Source organism: Bufo gargarizans, chromosome 6, assembly GCF_014858855.1.
Source record: "Bufo gargarizans isolate SCDJY-AF-19 chromosome 6, ASM1485885v1, whole genome shotgun sequence".
Classification (NCBI taxonomy): domain Eukaryota; kingdom Metazoa; phylum Chordata; class Amphibia; order Anura; family Bufonidae; genus Bufo; species Bufo gargarizans.
This window is the reverse complement of record NC_058085.1, coordinates 116,396,743-116,424,705: the sequence shown is the minus strand read 5'-3', so window position 1 is coordinate 116,424,705 and position 27,963 is coordinate 116,396,743. Positions and strand designations below refer to the sequence as shown.

At 44.6% G+C, this 27,963-nt stretch overlaps 1 protein-coding gene across 3 annotated transcripts in view; it reads right to left on the bottom strand.

Moving 5' to 3' along the window:
• The window catches only part of ARHGAP23 (Rho GTPase activating protein 23), an 82,376-nt gene that overhangs the window by 7,720 nt on the left and 46,693 nt on the right, over window positions 1–27,963 (bottom strand). For 2 of the 3 annotated variants that reach the window (XM_044297585.1, XM_044297582.1), the window contains exons 5-22: window positions 27,726–27,804; window positions 27,530–27,584; window positions 26,003–27,266; window positions 25,655–25,810; window positions 23,970–24,081; window positions 22,601–22,658; window positions 21,725–21,862; window positions 21,292–21,585; window positions 20,863–20,924; window positions 17,661–17,761; window positions 16,834–16,955; window positions 16,226–16,381; window positions 11,174–11,252; window positions 9,093–9,166; window positions 8,116–8,205; window positions 5,181–5,306; window positions 4,362–4,403; window positions 3,092–3,185 (exon numbers count right to left, since the gene is read on the bottom strand). In XM_044297585.1, the coding sequence (XP_044153520.1) occupies window positions 3,092–3,185; window positions 4,362–4,403; window positions 5,181–5,306; window positions 8,116–8,205; window positions 9,093–9,166; window positions 11,174–11,252; window positions 16,226–16,381; window positions 16,834–16,955; window positions 17,661–17,761; window positions 20,863–20,924; window positions 21,292–21,585; window positions 21,725–21,862; window positions 22,601–22,658; window positions 23,970–24,081; window positions 25,655–25,810; window positions 26,003–27,266; window positions 27,530–27,584; window positions 27,726–27,804 (3,102 nt within the window). The remainder of the gene's footprint in view (window positions 1–3,091; window positions 3,186–4,361; window positions 4,404–5,180; window positions 5,307–8,115; window positions 8,206–9,092; window positions 9,167–11,173; window positions 11,253–16,225; window positions 16,382–16,833; window positions 16,956–17,660; window positions 17,762–20,862; window positions 20,925–21,291; window positions 21,586–21,724; window positions 21,863–22,600; window positions 22,659–23,969; window positions 24,082–25,654; window positions 25,811–26,002; window positions 27,267–27,529; window positions 27,585–27,725; window positions 27,805–27,963) is intronic. The other variant, XM_044297583.1, reaches the window with a different exon arrangement.

The window sequence follows — 27,963 nt, the reverse complement described above, 5'->3', positions numbered from 1 at the left end:
GCGTCAGCCGACGTGAAGGTGTGCACCCTATAAAACTTGGAAAAGGTGTGCAAAGACGACCAGGTTGCCACCTTGCATACCTGAAGGACCGAAGCCCCGTGATGCGCCGCCAAAGAGGCCCCCACTGCCCGAGCCGAATGAGCAGTCACCCGGAAGGGTGGGGCCCAGTTCAGTAACACGCTACGCTTCCACAATGGCTAAACGAATCCATCGGGAAATGGAAGTCTTCGACACTGCCAGTCCTCGTCTCAGCCCTTCCGAGTCTGTGACAGATGGACTCGAACGGCCCGTAGCAAATTCAGCTTGTGGAGCGATCTCTCCCGAGGATGAGCCGGGTCCAGACAAAATGAAGGAAGGATAATCTCCTCATTCCACCTTCGGAAGGAAGGCCTGAACAGGTCAGAGGACTACCTTATCCTTGTGAAGGACCAGGAAAGGCAACCGAGAGAGAGAGCTGAAACTTGCCCTTTGAGGGAGCTGAGAGCCAGCCCCAAGTCCATGCCCGACTGCAGGAAAGACACCCACTGCCTCAAAGGAAGACTTTGCAAACGCTTCCAGTTTCTTATCCCTGATGTCAGAGAAAGAAGCCCCATCTGCCATTGGCAAGGTAGTATGCTTAGTAGTGGGTCCACTATAGGTGAGGACGACCATTTCTTAGTCAAATCCTCTGGAAATTGATAAAGGACGTTCAAGCGTTTTGGCAAAACAAAACGTCTATCAGGAAAATTCCACTCCTTGGCAAGAGAGGAATCAAACTCCTGGTGGTTGGGGAAACACTTGTGCGAGCGACGGGATGTTCTAAAGGAAAAACCCAAGCTGGCAGATGAAGATGCAGGGTCCTCAACCTGCAACGTCTCAATAACCGCCAAAATAAGATTGTCCACCATGGATGACAGTTTGAACGACTGACCCTCCGGCGAGACAACACCCTCATCTGACCCTCTCTCCTCAGAACATGCCTCTTCCACTAAGAACACGTCGAAGTGAGACTTTCTAGTAGGAGGAGTAGAGGCCGAGGAAACGGGAGACACAGACACCCTTTTGGGGAAGGATGTTATGGCCCGTTTTGTGGGACGGCCGCTCTGGGCATGAGTCCTCGGATCCCCAGAATCGGACCGGTCAGAGGACTGCCTTGCAGACAAATGCCCCAATATCTCCACAATGGCTTTGTTGGTATTGGAGACTTCCTGTACCACACTGGACAGGGAGCGCGCCAGGAGGGGGGAAACACTTATGGGTTTAATCCTCTTCTCTTTTTTTGTTTTTGTTATTTTTTTTATATACTCACCTTGTCTGGCGTTTTCTGCCCCCCTGGCTCCAGCCAGATCACCACCAGAGGGGACTTGCGGTGTGCGGCCGTGGTGATTCGAACGCTGGCGGGATACAGAGGTTTTTACCAGAACCCCTGGTCCTCCTTTGCTTCTAGAGAACGGGAAGGAGCAGGGGGCTTGGGGGACCCCCTGGTCTCCCGTCTCCTGGGTGGGAATGCAGGCAGTTTTAAACTACTGCCTGAAACTTCCCACAACAAAAAACTAAAAACAACAAAAAACAACAGATCAGCAACACAGGGAGGTCTGCCTCCTACAGACACTAAGCTAAAACTGATTTAGCTTAGTCCCTGTAGGAAGGATATAGCTGAAGGGGAGGAGCTTACACTTTTTTTGTGCTTAGTGTCTGCCTCCTAGCGGAAACAGCTATACCCATGGTCAAGCCTGTGTCCCCCAATTATACGGATGAGAAATGCTATTTGCTGAAGTGAGACAGCCCTTTAAACATTTATGCCATAATATGCCACCAGATCCAGATGAAGGAGGAATGTGAAGCGGCCTTGCTGTTCTATTGGGGTTACAGTATCAGCCAAGTTAGCAGTCTCAGCTGTTTCTGTACTTTTGCATAGCAGTGATTGGAAAGAGTGTCTTACATGCCTCCCGTACTGTCTCCTCCTCTAGTAGAATGTAAGCTCTCGGGAGCAGGACCCTTTCTCTCTTCACCAGACTGTCACTCATTTTATTCACATTTATTGCACATGCTTCTTTTTGTCTTATGTTTGTTTTTTATATATATGTACACCACGCTAGAATGTAAAGCACTTTAAAATATATATGTGCAGCCACCTCTCCATTTATTTCAAGCTTGGATGCGGTGCCCAACACACCAGCAGGGACAAGGGTCAGATGACCCCATTCTGGAGATGCGGGTCCAACTGGTGGATAAATGGGAATACCGCTTTCAATCTAACAGAAAGGTTCTGAAATGTTTTTCGTATAGCGGGCGCCTAAGCTTTAATACAGACAGAAGAATAAGGGTGATGAAGGAGAACTAACTGAAAGTGAAAAAAGAAAACCGGTTGCAATGAAGGATATTTTAGTGCATATTCAGGAGACGCTGTGCATCTAGGATACGGAGGAGCCTGCAGACACCTTGCTTGGGGCCGCTCTGTGAGTATGTGAGAGCAGCGGTAACACAGGACATTAGAGTGACACAACGCCACACAGTAACAGCCATAAGATGTGTTAAATCCCTGGGCAATGGGTGGAGACAAGAGAGATGAGCAATTAATCCTTTCTTCCACCACCCCTCCCCGAATAATGGCAAACTGACGGTGCTTTATCTTTTTAGTAATTTCCTGGTGGAGACAGGCAAACCTCTGCCCCAGCTTCAGCACCATCTGTCTCCATCACCTCTACGTTTCTACATTGCATACGTAATATTGGAGGCATCTCTCTTGCAAACACCCAAGTGATTAGGAGGGAAAGCGGCAGAAATCAACCATACCGTTCACGGCTGCTGAAGATCCGCTGAGAGAATAGAAAGGAGGAAGAGGAGGGACAGATATTGGGAAAAGGAGGAGAGGAAAAAAGGCTGGGAATTATTTCAAGTCACAACATGCCAGGGTGGATCAGGCCATAAGATGTGTGATGTTACTAGTACACGTAGCTTACAGTGTCACTTATGTGTAATACATCATAACGTCTGCACCTTATACACTATGAGAAGAAATGCCTAATATTTCTAGCAATGCATAAAATATTCTAAGACTACTGTGTTGCCCACAAGAATCCTTCTAGGCAACAGTGTCTGTAGAGGTTACCTGAGGTGTCTCCTGGGGCTATGGTCCTTCCAATGTTTGGCAGGAGGTGTTCGATATTTGGTACAGACTGTGCATCGAACTCATCCACTGGAGTCTAAAATACATAACATGGATTAAAGATGAAGGGCAGCAAAGCACGTGAATCCTGCGTATGTCAGGTTTGAACTGGCTGGAGGGTGAAAAATGCCAGTTTAATGTCCAGATCCCTAATCGAAAGCCTTTAAAACAGAGAATGCCATTGTTAAGGGGATTATCTCATCTTGGTTACCCCTTTTTTGTCCCCTATTAGAGCACAGACCCCCTCTCTGTGAGCCGAGACAGGCAAGCTGCTGAGGAGTAGCAGATCTTGCTCTGGCAGACTCCGTCTAGGGCTGCAATGATTACTCGATTAAATAGAGTAACTTAACACAAAAAAATCGTCGATGCACATTTTTTGCATCGAGGATTCATTTGTGTCACGTGACCACGGAGCGTGAGTGAAGCGCTTGCTAATACTCAGGCTTTGTGGTCACCCACCGGCCAGCACCGCTTGGCACTGTATCCTGACACATCATCAGGACATAGTGCGCGCTTACCTGATGATTACCTTACGTCAGGAAGACAGTGCATCGCACAGAGAAAAAGAGGCTCAAGAGCTGTTTAGTGTCGCGGCGCCCCTACAGGAGAGGTAAGTATTAAACTGGCACTGGGGATGGCTAGAAGCGGAGGGCAAGGAGGACTGATGGCATGGGGGGGGGGGGGAGGACTGATGGCATGGAGGACTAATGGCATGGGGTGATGGCACAGAGGACAGATGGCAGGTTGACCTGATGGCACAGAGGACTAATGGCATGGGGGGGGGGGGTGATGGCACAGAGTACTGATAACATGGGGGGTTATGGCACAAAGGACTGATGGCATGGGGGGTGATGACACAGAGTACTGATGGCATGGGTGGAGCTGATGGCACTGGGGAAAGCTGATGGCACTGGGGGGGAGCTGATGGCACGGGGGGGGGGCTGAAGGTGCTGAGGATTTATGGCAGGGAGGGTCTGATGAGCTTTTATAAAAGGAAAACGTTCTTTTAATTTGTTTTTTTCTTATTAGAGTACTCGATTAATTGTTGGATTAATCGATAGAATACTTGATTACTAAAATAATCGATAGCTGCAGCCCTAACCCAGTCCATCCACGAGTTACAACTAATACCACATGTACCAAATGGACAGCCCGTAACCAGTTCCGCAGTCACAACCAAGGGTCTTCAGAGCTTTACGTCAAGTGAATTTACCTTTTCAGCTTTTTCATGATCGTCACTAAAGAACCAGTCAGACTGGGAACGAAAGAAAAGGGGAAACTGTTAACTGCAACGTGGAGATACATATACTATGGGGGTCATTTATGAAACGAGTATAAAGTAGAACAGGCTTAGTTGCCCATAGCAACACATCAGATTCCACCTTTCATTTTTCACAGCTCCTTTGGAAAATGAAAGGAGGAATCTGATTGGTTGCTATAGGCAACTAAGCTAGTTCTACTTTACACCAGTTTGATAAATGACCCCCTATATTTATATAATGCATCTAGATATGCTGCATGTACCTAAACTGTATCATTAGACCTTAGACCTAATAGACTTCCATAGGAATTCCTCATAATTCTACTACAACCACTTTAGATTTTAAAACACAATAGTAGCTAGTAGTTATTAAGTAACTTATTTTTGGTATAAAATTTATAAACTTTCTACACAATACTCAAAAAGCAACCCAGTGACCAAACAGCCCAGGACCACATGAGGATGATCCTCTTTTTTAAGGAAAATACTGCAATTACAACACATAGGCATGCTATAATCAGTCTAGGTGGTGCTTGCTTACTCCTTACTCGGGAAGATTTATCAAAACTGGCCTAGCTGCCCATAGCAACCAAACAGATTCCTCCTTTCATGTTTCAGAGCTCTTCAGGAAAATGAAAGGTGAAATCCAATTGGTTGCTATGGGCAACTAGGCCAGTTTTCCTTTACACCAGTTTGATAAATCTCATCCTATGTCTTCATGTAGTTCAATCCACTATCCAAGTAAGTTATACCAATGTTGGCTCTACTTACATGCTGGATAAGCGTTTCTACAATCTTATAGCGGTCCGGCATGTGTGTGACCATGTCTGTCATATTGTCCTCAGATGTGCGCACGAGTGTGGGACCAAAGACCAAGGCCAGATTTCTAGGCTCCATCTGAGGATTCAGAAGAGAAGATTTAACCCACAACAGTCACATTAAAAGTGAAAAAACCCTCCCAAAAATGTCACTTTTTCTATTGTAGATTTTGAATTTACTGTATGTCTGAAGAAAATGTAAGTTGGCGCACTGGTGCATTTTAACCCCTTAGGCCTCTTGCACACAAACGTATTTTCATTCTGTTTCCGCTCAGTTTTTTTTGCGGACTGTATATGGAATCATTTATTTCAATGGGTCCGCAAAGAAAACGGAAGATACTCTGTATGCATTCCGTTTCCGTATTTCCGTTCTGCAAAAAAATAGAACATGTCCTATTATTGTCCGCATTATGGAGAAGCATAGTACTGTTCTATCAGGGGCAAGCTGTTCCATTACGCAAAATACGGAATGCACACGGACGTCATCCGTATTTTTTGCAGATGTTTTTTGCAGACTGCAAAATACATACGGTCGTGTGCAAGTGGCCTTAGTAACATAACTAATTTTAGCCTTAAGAACCAGTAATATTTATATAGCAGTCACAACTTTTTTATTATTGATGTTTTTTTTAAAGACCTTTAATCTTGTGGGACAAGTTTTATTTATTTTTTTTTTACGATTTTTGGTATTAACTAAGGCTACTTTCATACTAGCGTTTTTTTGCGGATGGATCTGCAAAATGCTTCTGTTACAATAATACAGTAATGGCTAACCTTGGCACTCCAGCTGTGGTGAAACTACGACTCCCAGCATGCTCCATTTATTTCTACAGAGTTCTGAGAGCAGCCAAGCAAGGGGGGCATCTTGGGAGTTGTAGTTTTACCACAGCTGGAGTGCCAAGGTTAGCCATCACTGCAATAATACAACCGCATGCATCTGTCATGAACGGATCCATTTGTATTATTTCTTCTATAGCCATATCGGATCCATCTTGAACACCACAGAAAGTCAATGGAGGAGGGACCTGTTTTCTATTGTGCCAGATTGTGTTAGAGAAAACTGATCCGTCCCCATTGACTTACACTGTGTGTCAGGACGGATCCGTTTGGCTCCGCTACGTCAGGCGGACATCAAAACACTGCAGGCAGCGTTTTGGTGTCCGCCTCCAGAGCAGAATGGGGACTGAACGGAGGCAAACTGATGTATTCTGAGCAGATCCTTTTCCATTCAGAATGCATTAGGGCAAAACGGATCCGTTTTGGACCACTTCTGAGAGCCCTGAACGGATCTCACAAACAGAAAGCCAAAACGCCAGTGTGAAAGTAGCCTAACTTTTATTATTTTACGTTTAGGGGAAAGAGTAAAAAAACAGCAATTTTAACATTATTTTGTGGGATTTATTTGTACGTTCTCTGTGTGGTATAAATAACACTTTATTCTGAGGGTCAGTACAATTTATGATGATACCCAATTCATGTAGTTTTTATTACTATTTTTATATTTATATTTTTCCATAATAACAACACTTGTTTTTACACATTAATTTGGTTTTGTGTGGCTGCATTCCAAGACCCAGGACATTTTTATTTTTCTGAGGAGATAACTGTGTGAGGCCTAAGAGTACTTTCACACTAGCGTTTTTCTTTTCCGGTGTAGAGTTCCGTCACAGGGGCTCTATACCAGAAAATAACTGATCAGGCATATTCTCATGCATTCTGAATGGAGAGTAATCCATTCAGGATGCATCAGGATGTCTTCAGTTCAGTCATTTTGACTGATCAGGCAAAAGACAAAACCGCAGCATGCTACGGTTTTATCTCTAGTGAAAAAACTGAAGACTTTTTTTCCATAGGAATGTATTAGTGCCGAATCCGGCATTCAAAATACCGGGATGCCGGATCCGTCCTTCCGGTCTGCGCATGGGCAGACCTTTAAAAATGAGAGAGAAAAAATAAAAAAACGGATCCGTTTTGCCTGATGACACCGGAAAACCGGATCCGGTATCGCAATGCATTTTTCTGACTGATCAGGCATTTTTCAGACTGATCAGGATCCTGATCAGTCTGAAAAATGCCTAATCAGTCTGAAAAAATGACATCCGTTTGCATGCAGTTTGCCTGATCAGGCAGTCAGTTCAGGCAACGGAACTGCCTGCCGGAATCAAACAACGCAAGTGTGAAAGTAGTCTAATTCATTGGATTCCACTCTAGTGATGATCGTGATCAGGAGAGAGGGTGCTTTTTCTCTCCTATCCTGCAGGCTGTTATCACACTGGCACCCCGGCTGATCAGCTGTTTGAAGAGGAGGCGGCGCTCCATGTGAGTGCAGCTTCCTGTTCATTACACTGCCAGTCATCTTGGAAGTGTAATTACATGTACTCGCTCCATTCACTTGAACACTACACCGCCGCTACAAGGGGGACAACATGTAGTGCAATGAAGAGGAAACAGCGTTCACATGGAGGGCTGCCTCCTCTTCAAACAGCTGATCGGTGGGGATGCTGGGTGTCGGACCCATGCCGATCAGATATTGATGACCTATTTTGAGGATAGGTCATCTATATGACACAATCCCTAAACCCTCACCCTGCTGCCAAGCTCTTTCCTAGAGGAACTGTTAAGTCCCTTTCCCAATGCCCGAGCAGAGCTCAGCCAAAACTGTTAGGGGGATAAAGGGCTTTCCATGGTGATTAACGAAATAGAAAATTATTTTTATTTTAACCCCTTATGGCTTTTTTTCCAATAAATGTATCTTCCTGGAAACCCCCTAAATTGCCCTAATCCAAACTGGTTTTGACTGTAACATGCCTGTTCTTTGTATGTGTAAATCTGCATCAGACTAAACTGGTAGCTTGCCTGATCTCCAGGATATTATATAGGATCCTCACCTTGTTTTTCTCTGAGTGATCAGCCACCGTCTTCAAGTGACGAACCAGGAAGCGCAGCGTCTCATAATAATATGAAGGGAGTTCCTTAATCTGTAGAAATCATATCATTAACAAGTAACCCCATCATCCACTCACAGGATATGTCAATTACAGACTCAAACTCCGATCTCTCTATGTAGCAGAACCAAGGGAGCCCGGTTGTGTGGCCATTGTAAAGAAATGTGGCTGTGATAAATAGAATCTCCATAAAAAGTGGAGAAACTCTGTGAATACATTGCATTACTTATCTATAGGCTATATAACTAGGGGCGGACTGGCCATTGACCCTACAAGGAAATTTCCAGGTGGGCCGATGTTCAGGGGGTCTCCCAAGCCCTCCTCATGGCCTCCAGTCAGGTACATAGCAATCTGATGCTCTCAGCATTAATTAAGGCTAGGGGCATCTGGTACTTATACACCTGGGTGGCAGAAGAAAGTGTTCTGCATTTAACTGCATTTTGTTCTGTTGGGGCAGTATTTTGTACTGCACTACAGTATTTCTGGCCTGCCTACTTATATTGGCCCTGCCTTGTGTCAGTTTGGACCCACCTACAACATGGGGCCACTTTCAGGTTTTTCCAGGGCCACTTTAAGTTCCCAGTCTGCCCCTGTATATAACAGTCCATCGTACTATTCAAAAGTTTCAGAACTGATGTATTGCAGCATTCCTTGCTGGTGCAATGTCTGAACAGGGCTTGCCTTCTGGGAAGTGTAGTCTTTACCCCAGGCTCTGTATAGCCTTCTCACTGACCACTGTTCCCAGTAGAACTGCGGGCGCAGCAGTACAATATGTGGAGACTGAATCTATATACAGTACAGACTGGTAAATAATGTTCATGATGAGCATACCCTTAAGTCATTAACGAACTGCTATGTAGAGTTTGCAAGTGAAACTGCAGGTTAATAATGACATAGAACTAAGTGCCAAGAAAATTTACCAGTTTTCGAAGTTTTTTCATCCTCTCCCTGGAATCCTCCAAACGATTTGCTTCAATAAATTCACTGTATTTGTCTGAAGAGAAATGAATGACAGGCTGTAAGCAGACATCTAGCAGGAGAGTAGTAGTCACAAAGAGCGGTTCATTCCCAGTGCTTCATTAATAACACGGCCTCCAGCATTTCACGCATCATTATTATGTCTGTGACTTATGGTTCTCAGGGACTATGGTCATGTGGCTTTGGATTTCGGCACTTCCCGTGACATGCCCTTCCAGGTACTCTCTCCAGCCAGATCTAATGTCATCACTAGGGATGAGCGAATCGACTTTGGATGAAACATCCGAAGTCGATTCACATAAACTTTGTTTGAATACTGTACAGAGCGAGCGCTCCGTACAGTATTAGAATGATTTTGCGCCAATGAGCTGCAGTTATTACTTCGCGAGTCTTCTCATAATAACTTCAGAAATTGATTTATACTGTAAAAAAAAACATTTCCCGAGCGGTACCTTGGAACCGAACCCGAGAAATGTTTACCGTATAAATCAATTTCTGAAGTTATTATGCAAAGTCTCGCGAGATTTTGCAAAGTAATAACTTCGGCTTATCGGAGCCAATACATTCTAATACTGTACGGAGTGCTTGCTCCGTACAGTATTCAAACAAAGTTTTATGCAAATCGACTTAGGATGTTTCAACCGGAGTCGATGCGCTCATCCCTAGTGATCACTGACGTCACATGCACTGCATATAGGAAGCCTTCTAGGAGAAATGGGCAGAGCTAGTCTAGCAGTGATGACAGTGCTAGACAAGCTTTGGTTTGCAAACCAGCTGGAAACACCCAAAAGGGGAAGTTCGGCTTCAAAACATCCCGACCCGCACTAGTGATGGGGAGGAAGGTGCAGAACCCCCAAAAAGTATTCAGTTGGGCAGATATAAATAAAGCATTTGGGTTGGGAGAACCCCTTTAAAGGGATAACCCCATGACTAATGTAAAAATTAACATATAGTTCATGACAGTCTCAAAGGTAGAACCAGCCCTGTACCCCACATGGATCCAGAGATTTCCCCGTTCATTACTCTGCTAGATTTATATCAACCTGGCAGCTCAAGGGGAGTGTCCTTTCTGCTGCATCTCAGGGGGCGTGTCCATTGTGCTGCAGCGCTCACCCTATCACAGCTGAGGAGGCAGTAAAAGGATGAAACAGCATGTGCGGCCATCTCAGTGAGCAGGTCAAAGAAATAAGAAAAATAACTGACAGCAGGGGGCGCTATGCAGATACATTTTATTGAATAACTCGGTGACTATGCTAAATTTCTAATTACATGCAATTACAAAAGTAGTCAGGCCCAGGTGCTGGTTTGAAAACTCCAGAATATGTTTCATGGGAAAACCACTTTAAAGGGGTTCTGCAGTTTTTTTAAACTGATGATCTATCCTCTGGATAGATCATCAGCATCTGATCGGTGGTGGTCCGACACCTGGGACCCCCGCTGATCAGCTGTTTGAGAAGGCAGCGGCGCTCCAGCAGCACCACGGCCATCTCACTGTTTACCGCTGGCCCAGTGACGTCACGATGAGTATCAACTTGCCTGGGCGGGGCTAAGCTCTGTTCACTTGAATGGAGCTTAGCCCCGCCCAGGCCAGTTGATACTCATCGTGACGTCACTGGGCCAGCGGTAAACAGTGAGAAGGCCGCGGCGCTGCTGGAGCGCCGCTGCCTTCTCAAACAGCTGATTAGCGGGGGTCCTGGGTGTCGGACTCCCGCCGATCAGATGCTGATGATCTATCCAGAGGATAGATCATCAGTTTAAACAAACTGCAGAACCCCTTTAAATTAAAAATATTAGGCAATTCCTGCCAATGCAATTTCATTATATCATTTTTGTCAGGAAAGGTCAAGTGCACAGGGATATTGATAATTAGTTTCTTCTGGTGTTTCTAAGGTGAGCAGCAACAGTCTGAGAGCATTATGTATATGCTGTAACTGGGCTCCAGTGATTTCTGCCCCCAGTATATCACCAACCAGTGTGAGAATTTCACCCACTCAGGACAGTGGACAAGCACCGTCATACTCACCGTCAGTGAAGAGGGGTTCAGGCAGCTTTCTGAAGAATGATTTAAGCAAACTGCTGACCACGTTCAAGTCCTGCCACCGCTGAAACCACATGAGAGAAATATCTTCAAGTAACATTAAAGAGGTTGCAGAGTTCACACAACACCTTGTAATATAAATTCTATGGGTATGTTGGGGTAATAGTGAGGTTACCTTCATCCAGAACCCCTCCCGTCACCAGAGTAGAACGCTGCTACTGCTGGCTGACCCCACAGTAAGCAAGGTTTTTGGGGGACCTATCAAACGGGAACAAGTTACTGTCCAAACCAGACAACTATTTTACTTCACTGAATCTGATAAAACAGAAGAGATAGCTGCTCTCTGCGGATTTTAAAATTATCGCAACAAAAGGCTCCCGCACACTGATAATATGTATGGGTCACATAATGATCCGGAAACAGGTCATTTTTTCACATTTACAGTTAAATTTTTGGATCGATTTTTGTTCAATAATCTGTCAGCTTTTCATCCATATTTATTCAGTTTTTATTTAAAGTATTGAATTCAGTTTTTGTAATATTGCTGAAATACTGTGAAAGTGGTTAATGAACATGAATTGTGCTAATTGTACTTAATTATTAAGTATTCTCCATTTTAGGTCATTCAGCAGCGGTGGTCGTGCTTGCACACTGTAGGAAAAAGTGCTGGCCTCTCTGGTGGCTGAGACCATGGGAGCTCACATAGGCTACTGGTTTTTCCTATAGTGTGCAAGCACGACCACCGCTGATGGACTGCAAGGTGGTCATAACCATGGAAACAAGCCGTTTATAATGTAATGGAAAAATGCATCCAGCCAGCAAAGGAAGCGATATGCATAATAACAATATATTAGTAAGTGGCTAGTAATAACTTCCGCTACATAATAAATGCTATTTTCTGAAGTGAGACAATCCCTTTAAATGTCTGTCTGTACACATCTGATCATGAGTCATGAAAAGCATGATTTTTACAGAACGCAAGGAAAGAGGAACTGATGAAGTAAGCAATATTTTAGTGACAATTGTGTTAGCAGCATCCATATTATCCATTTCCTCTATAAGTTTAATCATAAGTATATAGCCTGTGTTTTCTTTCATCTGTTTCACAATTATAATTTATAAGGAACTTTAATTTGGTTGTATTTGTAAGTAGAGGAGCTGCAGAGATAGCATGAGATTATTAAATCTAGAATCACGTGCATATATGTAACATATGCATCATCCTTTTCAATACACTTCTGATAGATTATTTTATTAAAAGATTATTTTATTAAAGTGACCAAATTGGTTGTATTGAAATTAATGTCTAAGGGGGTTTGACCCCCTCGAGGCTATAGTTAATCGCTGTCTGCATCTTTAACTCTAAGGGCTGTTTCACACGAGCGGATGCCGTGCGTGACACCCGCTCCGTGAATGACAGCCAAGACCCGATGCAGACAGCAGAAGCACGGAGCATTAACATGATTGATAATGCTCCTTGCCTCTCTGTGACCTCTTTACTAGGAAATCACAGTGACAACTTTATCTCATTGTGATTTCGTAGTAAAGAGATCACAGAGAGGCACGGAGCATTATCAGTCATGTTAATGCTCCGTGCTTCTGCTATCGGGTCTTGGCTGTCATTCACGCAGCGGATGTCACACACTGCATTCGCTCGTGTGAAACAGCCCTAAGTCCTCTTTCACGCAAGTGATACGGATTGGGTCAGGATCTTTTCAGGGAAAAACTGGTGGTTTAGAACGCAGTTATGTTCAGCATTTTTTTCGTCCGGACTGAAGTGCGTTTTTCACGCGCATGAAGAAAAACTGAAGAATCGACATCTCCTAACAACCTTCAGTGAAAAATGCATTGCATCTAAATGCAATCCGTTTTTCACACAAGCCCCATTCACTTTTTTGAGCCAGGGCTGCGTGAAAAACATAAAATATAGAACATGCTGCAATTCTTCCTGAAAGCAAAGATTATGCGTGAAAAACAACGCTATGTACACAGACCCATTAAAATGAATTAGTCAGGATTCAATCCTGATGCCATTAGTTCGCTACACGCATCGCATCTGGAATGAAAACACGCTGGTGTGAAAGGCTGGTTTACTTCCCTTGGCAAAGAGGAAGACCATTAACCAAGCCAGCAAGCCAGGTGTAGTCCCCAAGATCATCCCGTTCCATATGGGGAAGGGAGGGGGGTGCCAGTTGCATAATACAGCCCGGCCGCAAAAACCAGGATCAGAAATAGCTCTGTCCCTGGTCATTTAACTCCAGCATCTGAATGGTTAGACAGAGGGAGAGGGCTCCCTCTGTCCTCCAATTGGAGCCCCTGTAACAAAATCGCAGGGCATCAACTGGTTGCAATGACAGCCTGGGGTCTTGTAAAGGCTACCAGGTCCGTCATAGCAAACTGCCTATAAAAACAGGCAGCCAATAAAAATCTCATAGAAAGCAATAGTAATGTATTGCAGTCTACAGTGCAAGCAAATCAGTGGATTTCATGTACAAGTATTCTAAGGCAGAGGTCAGCAACCTCTGGCACTCCAGCTGTTGTGAAATTACAACTCCCAAAATGCTCCATTCACTTCTATGGGAGCTCTGAGAACAGCCAAGCACTTGTGTATGCTGGGAGTCGTGGTTGTAGAGTGCCGAAGGTTGCTGATCCCTGCCCTAAGGGATTAAAAATGAAAATAAAAAAATGAATGTTTAACATAAAGATAAAAAACACAAAAACACATTAAAAATTCTAATCAATCCGTTTTCCAATTTTACATATCAAAATAAACAATAATAAATAAAAAAAATTATATATATATATATATATATATATATATATATATATATATATATATCTGGTATTGCTGCATCCCAAAGCGTCCAAACTTTTAAAATATAAAGATTTTTCTTGCACGTTGAATTAGTTAATGGAAAATAATGCCAATTTTGGTCACCTTGCCCCTTCAAAAAAAATTTAATAAAAAAATGATTCAAAACTCATATGCACCCCAAAAATGCTACCATTAAAAACTACACATCGTCCTGCAAAACAAAATAAGCCCTCACAAAGCTATACAAGATAAAAAGTCATGGCTGTCAAAATATGGAGATGCAGAGAAAATGTTTATTTTTTCAAAGGTTTTTATTTTTTAGAGAAGTAAAACATAATAAAAACTATATAGATTTGGTATCATAGTAATCATACTGAACCACAGGCCGTCATGTCATTTTTAGCTAACAGTGAATGTCGTAAAAACAAAACCCCCAAAAACATGACAGAATTGTGTTTTTAATTTCACCCCACAGAGAATTTTTTTCCCCCCATTTTCCAATACAAGCTACGGTAAATACACTTGCCCTGCAAAAAAAGAAGTCTTCATATGCCTAGCTGAATTTAAAAAAAGTAAAAAGTTACAGCTCTTGGAAGGCAGAGAGGAAAAAACTAATTCAAAAATTGGCTTGGTCGTTAAGGGGTTAAATTTAACCACTGACTTTTATGCGCTAAAAACTGTAACAATAAGGATCTGTTGGAATATGTTGCATATGGGAAAAAAAATGCAATGCGCATAAAAAAAACTAAAGCGGAAATGTGAATAAAACCATTTAAAGGGAACCTGTCACCATGAAAACACGAATTAGGGTCCATTCACACGTCCGTAGTGTATTGCAGATCCGCAATACACCCGGCCGGCACCCCCATAGAACTGCCTATTCTTGTCTGCAATTGCGGACAAGAATAGGACATGTTCTATTTTTTTTCGGAGCCGCGGACCGGGAAACCGGGGCGCGCTCCGGTAATGCGAATGGAGACTGCACACTGTGTGCTGTCCGCATCCATTCCTGCCCCATAGAGAATGAATGGGTCCTTACCCGATCCGCAGAATTGCAGAATAGGTGCGGACACATTCACGGACGTGTGAATGGACCCTTACTCTGCAAGCAGCAGGTTATAGAGCAGGAGGAGCTGAGCAGATTAATATATAGTTTTATGGGACAATATTTGGTATAACTTGTATTTCACTCATTTAAATCCTGCTCATTCTGGGCTGTGAAGTCCAGGAGGAGGTCCTATCAGTGATTGACAGCCTTCCCTCTATGTATACAGATAGCTGTCAATCACTGATAGGACCGCCTCCTCTACTGCAAAGCCCAGAATGAGCAGGAATCTAAATGAATGAAATCCAAGTTTTTCTGAATCTTTTCCCACAAAACTATATATCCATTTTCTCAGCTCCTCCTGCTCTATAACATGTTTCCTTCAGCTCAGATACCAAGTTCAATGTGTTAGGTTCCCTTTAAATGTATTGGAATCATTCTTTTCAATAAGACAAATAAAAACTTAAAATGGATTATCCAACATAATTAAAAATTAATAGCAGGCATAGTGTGTTTAGAATATATTTTTAAAATCACCTTTCAGAATGTCCCTCTTGTTCTTTTTCAAGTGCAAAAACAGCACATCACTGCTGAGCACACATGGCTGCTTAGGCTACTAACTGGCTGCAGTGGTTTCACGACCAAGAATGGCTGCTCCGACACTTCTGTCTGGCGGGGACTGTCTGTAGCCGTGGTACTGGAACAGGGGGCATTTTAAAAGACTTTGACGTTGCTGTCTGCCACTTGTTTTTTTAATTATGCAGGACAACCCTTTTACTATGAATCTGTAATAAGGTGGTGTAAACGAGCCTGAGTAGCTGTTAACCTGGCCGTACACCCACCAGTTTTGTCAGGACCAGTTGACCATCTAATGCCCATGCAGAAGCCCATTACATCAGTCAGAGCAGACGGGAGGGCCCTGTGGACTGTCCACCGCAGACAGTGGAAGGCATTTCAGTGTAAAGGGATGTCAGGGGGGCACTTGTGAGAGCGGCGCAAGTTGCACTAAAACATCTTTCTCAGTCCTGCCGATACTAAAAACATTCACACAGATATATTTAAACAGCTTTCCCGGGCTGCTGTCTAGCTCTGTCAGCAGTTGCTTGATCAAAACAGCTCACAGACTTCCTTTAAAGTTACCATACCCAGGACATTGACCCAGCGCCATTTCTCTTACCTGGTCCTGTATGTTGGTTTCAATCAGACCCTTGTTAAGGTATTCTTGCAGACTGCTCACCACAGCATTATTCCCAGGAACACGGTATATTCCCAAATACTCCAGACCCTTCTGTTCAACCAGTGTACAGCACAGCTCCACTATTAGAGGAACGCCCTGCAGGCAACATGAGGTGAATTTAGGAGAGATCTGTGTCTTCCAAGAAACTCACAGCAAGAGGCAGGGGAGAACAATAAGGAAATATTCAATAAAATTCCACCACCCAACAAAGACCGTCCATTGTTGATCGGGATAGGTCATCAATATCAGACTTGGCGGTGGTCGGACTCCCGGCACTCAGTTGGCCTCTTCCTAGGCCAGTGACATCATGTTCATTGGTCACATGACTTAGGCGCTAATCGAGTCCCATACCAATCACAGCTGCTATCAAATGGACGGTGCTGTGCTTGGTAACTCTGAGCGCTGCAGCTTCCCCAAACAGCTCATCAGCGGGGGAGCCAGGAGTTAAACACTGGCGGTCTCATATTGGTGATCTATCCTGAGGACAGGTCATAAATATGCAAATCCTGGGGAACCGCTTTAAGATCTAGAGGAGAGATAATCCGCACCTTGTTCTCTGCTGCAGGCTGACAATCTTCCAGTCTCACTCCAAAAGCCCTTGGTGGACACTTTTTGTTCTTCTTCATGAGGTTGATCCCCCAAGGAACTTTTGAAGAAGGCCCTTCCTCTGCTGGGAAAAGAAACCCAAATCATCACTTTGCAGTGTATGAAGATACAATTTCTCATGTTTTTTTTAAATGGGGCAATGCATACACTCAGTACAGTAGGGCCTCATGCACACGGGCGTGCCGTTTTTTTTGCGGTCCGCAAACCGCGGATCCGCCCAAAAACAGAAGCCGCCCGTGTTGCCTTCCGCAATTTGCGGAACGGAAGTCGGCAATATAAATGCCTATTCTTGTGCGCAAAGCGCGGACAAGAATAGGACATGTTATATTTTTTTAGCGGGGCCGCGGAATGGAGCCACGGATGCGGACAGAACACGGAGTGCTGTCCGCATCTTTTGCGGCCCCATTGAAGTGAATGGGTCCGTATCCGAGCCGACAAAACGGCGGCTCAGATGCGGACCCAAACAACGGCCGTGTGCATGGGGCCTTAGTGTGGAATTAGTAGGGATCAGTATACAACATGCGGGTGGTGGTGGGAACTAATGGTCAATGTAAATTTGCCTTTTGGCATTAACTTATTTCCTGTGTAATATCCTTAGTGACTAAAAGTTACAGCTGTAAAGTGTATTCTGTACAACACATGTGTGACATCAGATGAAAGAAGCTGGCAGAGAGACTGAGGAGTGTGCACACAAACATAACCCAATGCTGCTATCCATCTATCTACACACTTTAAGAATGATCTCTGTAGAAGCTCATGATTGTCCTACCTTTTAAAGCATTGTCCTGTCTGGGTGAGCGAGGAGCATCTGATCGAATGCCTAGGCTTCTTGTCCCCTTAGGGGATGTGTCAGGTTTGGCCCCAGTAATACTAAAATAAAAACAGAAGATTAAAATACTGACTCTTAAACGTGTTTTTCCACTATCCAAATGATAGGGGATAAATGTCTGTTCTCTGGGGGTCTGGCCCTATGAGGATGGAGAATTCATGACCTCCAGTGCATTTACTTCTATGGGACTGCCAGAGATTGCACCAAGCACTGGACTCTTCAATCCCATGTAAGTGAATGAAGCAGTGGACATGCAAGACCAGGACTGCTCCTTTCTAATAAGGGCTCCAATATATACCATTATGTTTTTTTTTGTATCCGAATGGAATCGTAATTCTGTGTAGGTAAATTTTTATAGCGTTCAGGGCACTATTCTTCTGATGCACAGCTCCAGATCCCATGTTAAATTCCTCGCTGCTCCAGTTGTTCCCTCCAGTCATTGTTTAATTTGCTGTGGCAATCACATGGCCTCAGTGGTCTCAAGTCAATGAGGGGCTGCAGAAGTCACATGGATGTATGACATGTGATCATTACAGCAAAGTGATCCAAGACTGGTTGGCACCACCGGATAAGCGGGGGATTTAGTAACTGCTATTTTTTACTTTATCATACTTCCTAATCTTACACAATTTTTAAAAGGGAATCTGTCACCAATGACCTCCCTATCCAACTGTTTGCATAGACACAGAGCTGCGGTTCACCTGATTATAACGCTGTTTTTTTTTTTTTGCTGATCTCAGACTCTGTTCCAGAGTTATGAGACTTTTTCTTAATGTGCAAATCAGGTCTTTGGTGCAATGAGGGCGTCACCATTGCTCTTGTTGCACACAAACTCCACTCCTTTCTGTGGCCACCCCATCCATGGCAGCCTTAATTAAAATGGCCAGGAGGGGCAAAGCAGCAAGGAAGGGGTTGGTCACAGAAAGGAGTGGAGCTTGAGTGCAACAAGAGCAATGGTGACACTTTCATTGCACCAAAAGCCTAATTTGCATATTAATAAAAAAGTATCATAGCTCAAGAACAGAGCCTCAGATTAACAAAAGACAAACAACTTTTTAAACAGGTGGACCACAGCTATGTGTCTATGTAAACAGTTGAATAGGTAGGTCGCTAGTGACAGATTCCCCTCATAGAGTCAGTAATTAGCAGCGACTGTTTTTAACTCTTTGCATCACAGTGTAGTTCTCCTATTGTGATTTCCAAATATATCTTTAAGTCCTGCCCCCTTTTCTTTTGACTGCTAAAAACTGTTCTTTATAATTATGCTGATAAGGAATAGAAGAGCTCAAGGGGCTGTATTTATCGCTAAGAGAGCCCATCTGTGTCCATCAGAACGGAGTCCCACTCCTAACCTCCTCGTCTTCTCTCCACCTCCCAGCCTAACCAAATCTCCTCAACCCACTTCAAATCTCACGCAGATATACATCTCAATTATGTCTATGCCTGCCCAGGCTGTGAACGTCTGTGGGCATCTGCTTTTTCAACTAAACGGCTCGTATTACTAAGCACATGTGCAGTTCAGTTGAAGAAGCTGATGCCCACAGAAGTTCACAAACGGCACAGACGCACACCAAAGAGATGTGCACCTGCGTGAGGTTTGAAGTGGCAACATGATGATATTGAGGAGGTTTGGCTAGGTTGGAAGGTTGAAAGAAGAGAGAGGAGGCGCGAAGAGTGGGGCTCCGTTCTCATGGGCACGGATGGGCTCCTTAATTCCACATTAGCATAATTATATAAAAACTTGTTTTTAGGGGTCAAAAGAAGAAGGAGCAGGACATAAAATGTATTTGGAAATAACAATAGGAGAGGTGGTGACATACCCCCATTTAATCCTGGACATAACATGCTGGCTACCTGCAACTACCACTAGAGGGAGCTTGAGGGCTATCTGAATACTGTTATACACTGCATTTAAAGAGGACCTTTCACTACAGCATAAACTAAAAACTAACTAGATCAGTGGGCAGAGCGGCGCCCAGGGGTCCCCCTGTACTTACTAGTATGCCTGGGCGCCGCTCCGTTTGCCCGGTATAGGCTCCGGTGTCTGCGCTCCCTCTGACTGATTTTTTGTAGGAGGCATGTCCCTTGCTGCAGCACTTGCCAATCGCAGCGCACAGCTCATAGCCTGGCTATGAGTTGTGCGCTGCGATTGGCCAGCACTGCAGCAAGGGACACGCCTCCTACAAAAAATCAGTCAGAGGGAGCGCAGACACCGGAGCCTATACCGGGCAAACGGAGCGGCGCCCAGTCATACTATTAAGTGCAGGGGGACCCCTGGGCGCCGCTCTGCCCACTGATCTAGTTAGTTTTTAGTTTATGCTGTAGTGAAAGGTCCTCTTTAATTAAAAGGCAATGTGCAGTAAACACCCTCCTGTGATGGCTTCAGGTAACAAGCATGTTACATTTTAAAGGGGTAGTCTAAGCCAGTTCAAAAAAAATGTAAACCATCTAAGAATGCTTTATATTAATAAAAGCAGCAATGCTCACATTACAGATCTCAGGTCTCCTGCCGGTCTCTACGTCCTGCTCCCTCTCACTGACTAAGGCCTCATGCACACTGCCGTGTTTCACGGCCGTATGCGGGCCGTGGAACCGCGGCCTGGATCCCTCCTGAGAGCAGGAGCGCACGGCGTCACTGGTTGCTATGACGCCGTGCGCTCCCTGCTGCCGGCACAGTACAGTAATACACTGGTATAGATCATACCAGTGTATCACTGTATTGCGGCGGCAGCAGGGAGCGCACGGCGTCATAGCAACCAGTGACGCCGTGCGCTCCTGCTCTCAGGAGGGATCCAGGCCGCGGTTCCACGGCCCGCATACGGCCGTGAAACACGGCAGTGTGCATGAGGCCTAAAGCAGTGATGTTAGTCATCACTACAGCCATTGACTGGCTGCAGCGCTCACATGTCCATGGGCAGCAGGGGGCTAAAACTGGCAGAGTACCTGGGAAGTGTAACATGAGAAGTAATTGGGGAATGAGTAATGGGAGCCTAATATGTCTCTGTGGGAGAATTTGGATGCCCTATCGCCATAACCATATTAAGACATTAATTAGCGCAGAAATCTGGAGCTAAACGTAACATGGATATTAAGGTGGACAGTCAGTGTAAGCCAATAGAGAAGATGTGTCTGCAATAGTCACCTCACTTTACGATAGTCATTGAGCTTCTTGTTAATCAAAGCATGACTGGCAAAGCCTGGGTCCTGGGAGGAAGCGAGACAAAGTGGAAGTTTTAGTCCAGCGAAACAACAAATCAATGACATACTTTACTAGTTTTATACTAACATTTACATACTCCTAGCCCTTTGTGTGGAACCAATTTTAAAATTGAAAAAACAAAACAAAAAACTGTTACAATAAAAAGTAGAAATAAATATTAAAATGTGTCATGCGGTTGCGGTCATCTCTTGACATATCTAATGTTGTGTTGCATAAAGCCCTCTTCTTCTCGTGGCTAATGCGCAGATTAGTGCTCCACACATCAAAACTTCTTACATGCCTCCTACTTTAATCCCTTTCCTTTTACTATATGCTAAAACCCATCAAAGAGCAGAGAAAAAGCCACCTTACCTCACCCTCGTCCCGGCTGTTCTCTCTAATGGCTTTTACCCAGCCTAACATATCATCTCGATCCTCAGCCTGAAAGAGATATTCACAGAAGTCAGGTGTCGTCAGCCGGAAGACGTGCTTCCTCTTGGTCTCGCTGTAAGAGATGTCCACCAGGCTTCCAAGGATGCTGATCGGCTGCTCCTCCTCACCTGGCCCCGGCCCCCGTGTCTCTGGACGCTCCTTGTGCAAGAAGAGGAGGTGAGGGCGCAGGATGGAGTACACGCGTTTCCACTGACGGAGCCCGCCGCCAACCTTCTACAGGGCACAAGAGAAAAAGGTTTTAACCACGATACAGAATTAGACGTGAAGACGGTCGCTGAGTGGCCACTTGAGAAGGAAGAAATTATAGAATCAGTCACACAAAACATAAATTAACACTTCACCACCGCCATACCTTGCCCTTGTTAGTGAGGATCTGCTTATAGAGCAGCCAGCCTTCCCTGTGCACATCACTGAGCTCTGTATCTGACAGTTCAGAAGCGGAGTGCCGTTTAGACCGACCATCCTCACATGCAACCAAACTATCCAGAGACTGCAAGGAATTAGAGAAATATACGACTGTGATGCATCCCCTTTTGCACCTACTCATAATAAGTAATAGTAGATAAACAGTAATAAAGTTATGGTGCATTACTATGCGCTATAATACATGTGAAATGCCTGCAACTAAGACTTTAACATTGTGCAAAAAACGTGTGTAGTTTTGGTGTAGTTTTAAATTTGCGTCCTGCCACTAGGGGGCACTCTGCTGTTGCTGTATAGGTGCGATATATCAGAACATCTATTTGGAAATATTTCGATACTGCAGGCAGTTTTCCTTGCTGTGCAGCTTTGTGCTACATTGAGTCTTCAACTGAGCAGGTGTTAAACTAGAGGCACTAAAGCCACATCCTTGTTGTCATTACAAGGAATGACATAATCATAGCCCTGGCCCCTGTTATGGGATCCTAGCCCCGACCCCTGTTATAGGAGATCCTCTGATCTCCATAGAGGACAAGATCTTATGTCCGATAGCAGCAGCTCTTAAAGGGCTTGTCCACCTTTTATTACGTGATGGCCTATTCTCAGGATAGGGCATCACTAGCTGATCAGCAGGGGTCTGACACCCTGCACCTCCACCGATCAGTTGTGCACTGACTGGAAGCCATTACCTAATAAAAGGTGGACAACCTCTTTCATGCTAAGAAATATTGTGTGTGAATGCGGCAAGTAACATAGTACACGTCCAGATGGGTAAAGGTAATTGCAGAGACATAATGCATTTTCCTACCCCATCAGTGAAGAAGCTCCGCAGCATCCGCAGACTCGGCACCCGGCCCACAACTCTCCTGTGGTTGGAAGAAGAGACAATTATCCGATTAAATTTCTAGCTGATACATTACCAGCCTTCAGATTTCACGTTATCTGCGTCTCCAGAGCCCCTGCACAACTGCTCACCTTCCCAGCTACACAACCATTGCACACTGATACCAGGCGCCTGCAGATCCTCAGACCTCAATGCCTCCTCTAACATTTCATTAGCTGAAGTCACTCTAAAAGATATTGGTTGTTCACTGGGCACCGATGACACTTCAAAAGAATCCCTGTGCTTTGCATCTAAAAGGAGTAATGTGGGTGCACCTAGATTTTGGTGTAAATTGCTTCAAAATGAGGCACAATTCAGCACATCTAGATTTAGAGAGGTTATATGTACCTAGCCTGACAGTGAGGTGTGGCTTCATGGGAAGAAGGACGTGGCCCAATATGCGACATTCTGCACCAAAACTGCCACACAATTCCGGTGCAAAAATCTGTCAGATAAACCAACAAGAATTTGGTATAAAGTTACACAAAATCATCTAGCCACCCACCAAATGTATCATCCAGCCTGAACGCCTGTGATAAATCTGGTGCAGGTCTAGACAGCCTAGGTTTATGCCATCTACAGGGGGAGTGTATCTGCCCCAACGTGCTGTTGCATTTTTATACTACCTGTCCAGGTGAGTTATTATGAATTAGATTTTTTTTTGTGCATTTAAGATCTGTAGCACACATTTTAATGGAGCTTTGCCTACCACCATGGTGGCAAATGCATATGAAGCCTACATTAAAAAATCCTGCATCCACATGGTGTACACTCAATGTCATATGTGGGAAGTGGATGTAGAGGAGAACTCAATAACATTTGAGAAGGAACCTCAATCAGAAATAGGCAGTCTCTATATGGTTCCATTATGCCCCCCATAATACAAGCCAAAATGTGCACACTCCATGAAGCCTTACTTAGGGAGAAGGCATCATGACAAAAAGAGTGGAGGACGTAAGGAAGCATGGTTGGGGCTGGGGCTGCTGAAACGGCATAGTGTGCATGGCAGAGAAAAAAGTGAGGAGTCATCCTATGGGCTCTGAGCACTGAAGGATGTGTGGGCAGAGGGTAACTACAGCAAACAAGGGCACACATCAGGAAGATACTGGTGTTTGTCTGATCACTGACCCTCCTTTTTGTGCGATCCCTCCACTGATGTCTATGGGAGACACAGAAGCATCCAAACACACTAATCCCTCATACAGTGCAATGAACTCTGCCGGGAAATTGATCAGCAGGGGGTTAATTGGTCGCACCACCATCAATCAAATATATATAATATGCGCAAACTCACCGCGGTAACCGCCCTTCATCGCGGAATGTGTTGAGTCCATCATCACAAGATTTTGAGCGCTCAGTGGTGATGGCCAGAAGATATGAGGAACGCCGGCTGGACTTAATGCTGCCTAAATAATAAAGAGCAAAGAGAACAAATAAAACACGGAAAAAAACACTGGACTCACTGAGCACCACTAAGGCGCTGTTCACACCGGCGCTATCTCTTTTATGTCAGGTTTCCATCGCTTTTGAAGGTCAGAATGGGCAGACTAGATGGGCCAAATGGTTCTTATCTGCCGACACATTCTATGTTTCTAGAATTGCTAGCGGAGCAACCTGACAAACCCTATTATAAGTCAAAGGGTTAATAAAAAAAAAAATTAAAAAAAAAAAAAAAAGGATCATAATACATTTCTCAAACAGATCCTAACTAATCATGATTGGCTTGTTGTATCTATCACGTACCCTGCAAAATCTGAAGGCGACGTGTGAACAGAGCCTCAGAAATGAATACATCTCTATTTTATACAAACACTGCTTCCTAAGATATTCAAACATGATGGAATCGTCGATATGGGAAGGGTTACTTCCAAGAAATGCTCTTTATTCCTCACACCCGGCTTGATTTCCACAGTATGTCTGGTTAGAATGTGTTTACCAGAGCCTTTAAGCATCCTTAAATTATTTGGTGTCAATCCAAGGAGCACAAGCTTCATTTTAATTACATATCTGAGCATGCTGATAAAATTCTAGCACCAAAGCCTCAGTGTTCGTGATAGGCCCTAATTTGAAGATTACCCATCGACTGATTTCCCTAGAGATCTGCAGACTATTCTCTTGTCCAACCATCTCAAATTTCAGCATCTCAGTGGCCAGAAATAGCTGCAGAAATTATGCCGGTTTTACCACATTCACAGGGACTGATTTTTTGTCTACAGCTATTCTGAAAAAATATATATAATACCGTGGTTTTGTCACGATTGGGAAATTTTGTGTAAAAATCTGACAAAACTATGAAAGAAATGGCCCATATAAATATATGCTTAAAGGGGCATATCACCTCAAACATTTGCTAGGATATGCCACCAATGTCAGATGGGTCCTGTCTCTGCGACCTGTACCTACCTCTAGAACAGAGATCCCAAAGTGAAGAAGGGCGTACCACACATGGGCAGCCAACCTCCATTAAAGGGGTTCTCCTTTAATATTGAAGACCTATCCTCAGGATATGTCATCAATATCAGATTGCGCGCACCTTCCCTTCATACAGCTGATCGGCGGGGGTGCCGGACCCCTGCCGATCTGATATTGATGACCTATCCTAAAGAGAGGTCATCAATATTAAAAGCCCAAAACCCCTTTAATTTCTATGGGGGTGCCGGAAATAGCCGAGCCAGCATTCTGCTATTTTTGTCACTTCCACTGAAATAAATAGTTTACTATGGGAGCTCAATTCTACAGATTGTTTCCGGTGTCAAAGGTGGGACCTGCACCTATCTGACATTGGTGGCATATCCTGGCAATACGCCACCAATGGTGTGAGGTGAGACAACCGCTTTTTTAGGGCCACTAAATGTACAATACTTTACAAATTGTCGACTACTTGAATATTTTTATTCTCATGAATCACCCAACTTCAATGTACTAGTTAAACTGCATAGAGAATCAGCATTCAAATATGCTATAATAAGAAGCACTCACTGCAATCCTGGGAGTAATGGCGGCCGATGGAAAAACTAAACGTTGGGGAGGAAGGACTGTCAGAGATCACAGGGGCAGAGTTGATGGTGCTGGATACCACGCAGGAGGCAGGGACATGTTTGGCTCGGAGGTCAATGCTTGGACTTGTTGGCTCATCTGTGAAGAATGGAGAAATGAAAGTCTCTAGTGATAGGTCTTCACCTATAGAGAGTCAGAGCTGACAGAGAGGTGGTCATGTACGGGTGGTGATCTCTCTGGACCAGCTCATACCAAAGGCAGAAAAGTACAATTATTTGAAAACCTCAGTCACAGTCGCTTTGATGAAGGCATTGATTAAAGCAGTCTTACCAATAAAAGGGATCGATGCCAGAGGCTCCTCAGAAAATGGTAAAGGGGGTACCCTCTGCGATGGTCGTTCACTTGTCGTCTCCTCACTGCCAGCAGGAGAAGATCCAAATTCCAAGTCTTTGCCTTCTTCAGGAAAGACCACATTGACTTGTCGTGCAGCTGCCGGTGCCTTGCGTCCCGACGGTGGTTTTTGCCTTAATACCACCTCCTCTCTCCTCTCCTCAGTGGCACTGCTCTCATCAGTGGAGCTGACACTTACAGATGCCTCTCTTCTTTCTGTCGGGGATGGGGGAGAACTTGGATATTGTGCTGTCCTAAATGTAGGGAAGCCACTAAATGCAGTCTCCCTAAAGGAAAACGCATGAAGCAACTCAGTCCGACGGTGAAAAGATGGACTGTAACTCCGATACCCGATGTACCCAGAATCCCCAGAACTAGATTGCTGGGTTGGAGGTTTGGCGGCTTCTCTAGGAACAGATGGCACAGTCTGACTTACAGTAGGACGTGACACTACTTGAGCTGTCCGTGAGGGTCTGTCTGAAGACCAAATAGGGCGTTCATAAGGTGGAGATATTAAAGCATTCAGCTCCAGTTTCTCCATAGACCTTCCATAACGGGTAAGGAAATTGTCCGACTGTGCCCGATGACCCCAAGAATCATTATCAGGAGTATGGTGCAGAGTATCTTGTGACACACTATGAGGCCAGTTACTATGATGGGAGACTTCTCCTAGGCGATCTTGTGAGGCACTACGTCTTCTTGGGGGCAAAGCTGTACCCCTCTGACGAGGGGTCTGTTGGGCCATCCAGCTGCACAGTGCTTGGTGTCTCTCCCATTGGCTCACCCAGCGGGGGTTAGCTGTCTGCTCCCATGAGTCAACAGGAGATTTAACTGGTGGTTCTGGCTGATATCGTGAAGTCCAACCATATGCTGAATTGCATGGAGGGCCTGGTCCTCTGAATCTGTCAGATGAAGATGGAGACCCCATGTAAGGTCTGGGGTGAGGGAGAGGATTTGGAACAGGTCTGGAATAGCTGTCATGGTGAGCGGGGCTGGTCCTCGGCACATCACCATGTATGGGGCTTCTGATGGAAGAAAAGTCCTCATAGCTGGGGCGCTGCACCCTGGAGCTTACAGGATAGCCAGGAGAAGATTCAGGTGGATGACCCCGCCATGGATAGAAGATAGGGGGTGGCTCAGGGATACTATAGGCACCTCCACGGTATGGCTCGTTCCCTTTCAGATATGCATCTTGGGAGTACGCCTGGAGGTAAAATTACAAGCTGTAAAGATATAATGTAATGTGGCAGTGGCATGCAATGGATGGAGAGCAGAATAAACAGGTACATTTCAAACTTATCTTCTTAAGGTGCCGTGGATGGTTCAGGGATCAGGTCAATAAATGTGAATTGGGGCCCAAAATTTAAACATCAATGCACAACGAGATGCAAACAGAAGACAAATGGGGGCAAAAATAGTTGCTCAATGGTGCAGTTATTTCAGCAAATTGACATGTGTGGCACTTACCAGCTGTAGTATGTCCTCATCCCTTGGCATAATGGAGAGTTCCAGGACATCATCACTGGGGTAAAAAAAAAGATATGTTGGGGGAAAAGGTACATAACAAATGTAATACACAAAACTGCAGTCAGGCAGAATGAGCTAGTCATTGTCACTGCTGTGCCCGCTTCTCCCACACCCATACATATGCCCCATGTCGCACCTGTTTTGTATCAGGGCAATGACTTGTGAATACGTCTTCCCGATTATGCTCTCTCCATTAACCTTTACAAGGCGGTCACCTGAAAACCATAAACAGCTTGTTAACCAGGAAACAGACATACAGCTTCAGTCCGTAAAAAACCCTGATGTGATTGACAATAAAACACCAAAAAGTGAAAGAAATATCATGCAAGTAAAGCATGCCAGCGCAGCTTCACCTCGAGTGGCAAAACACTGCT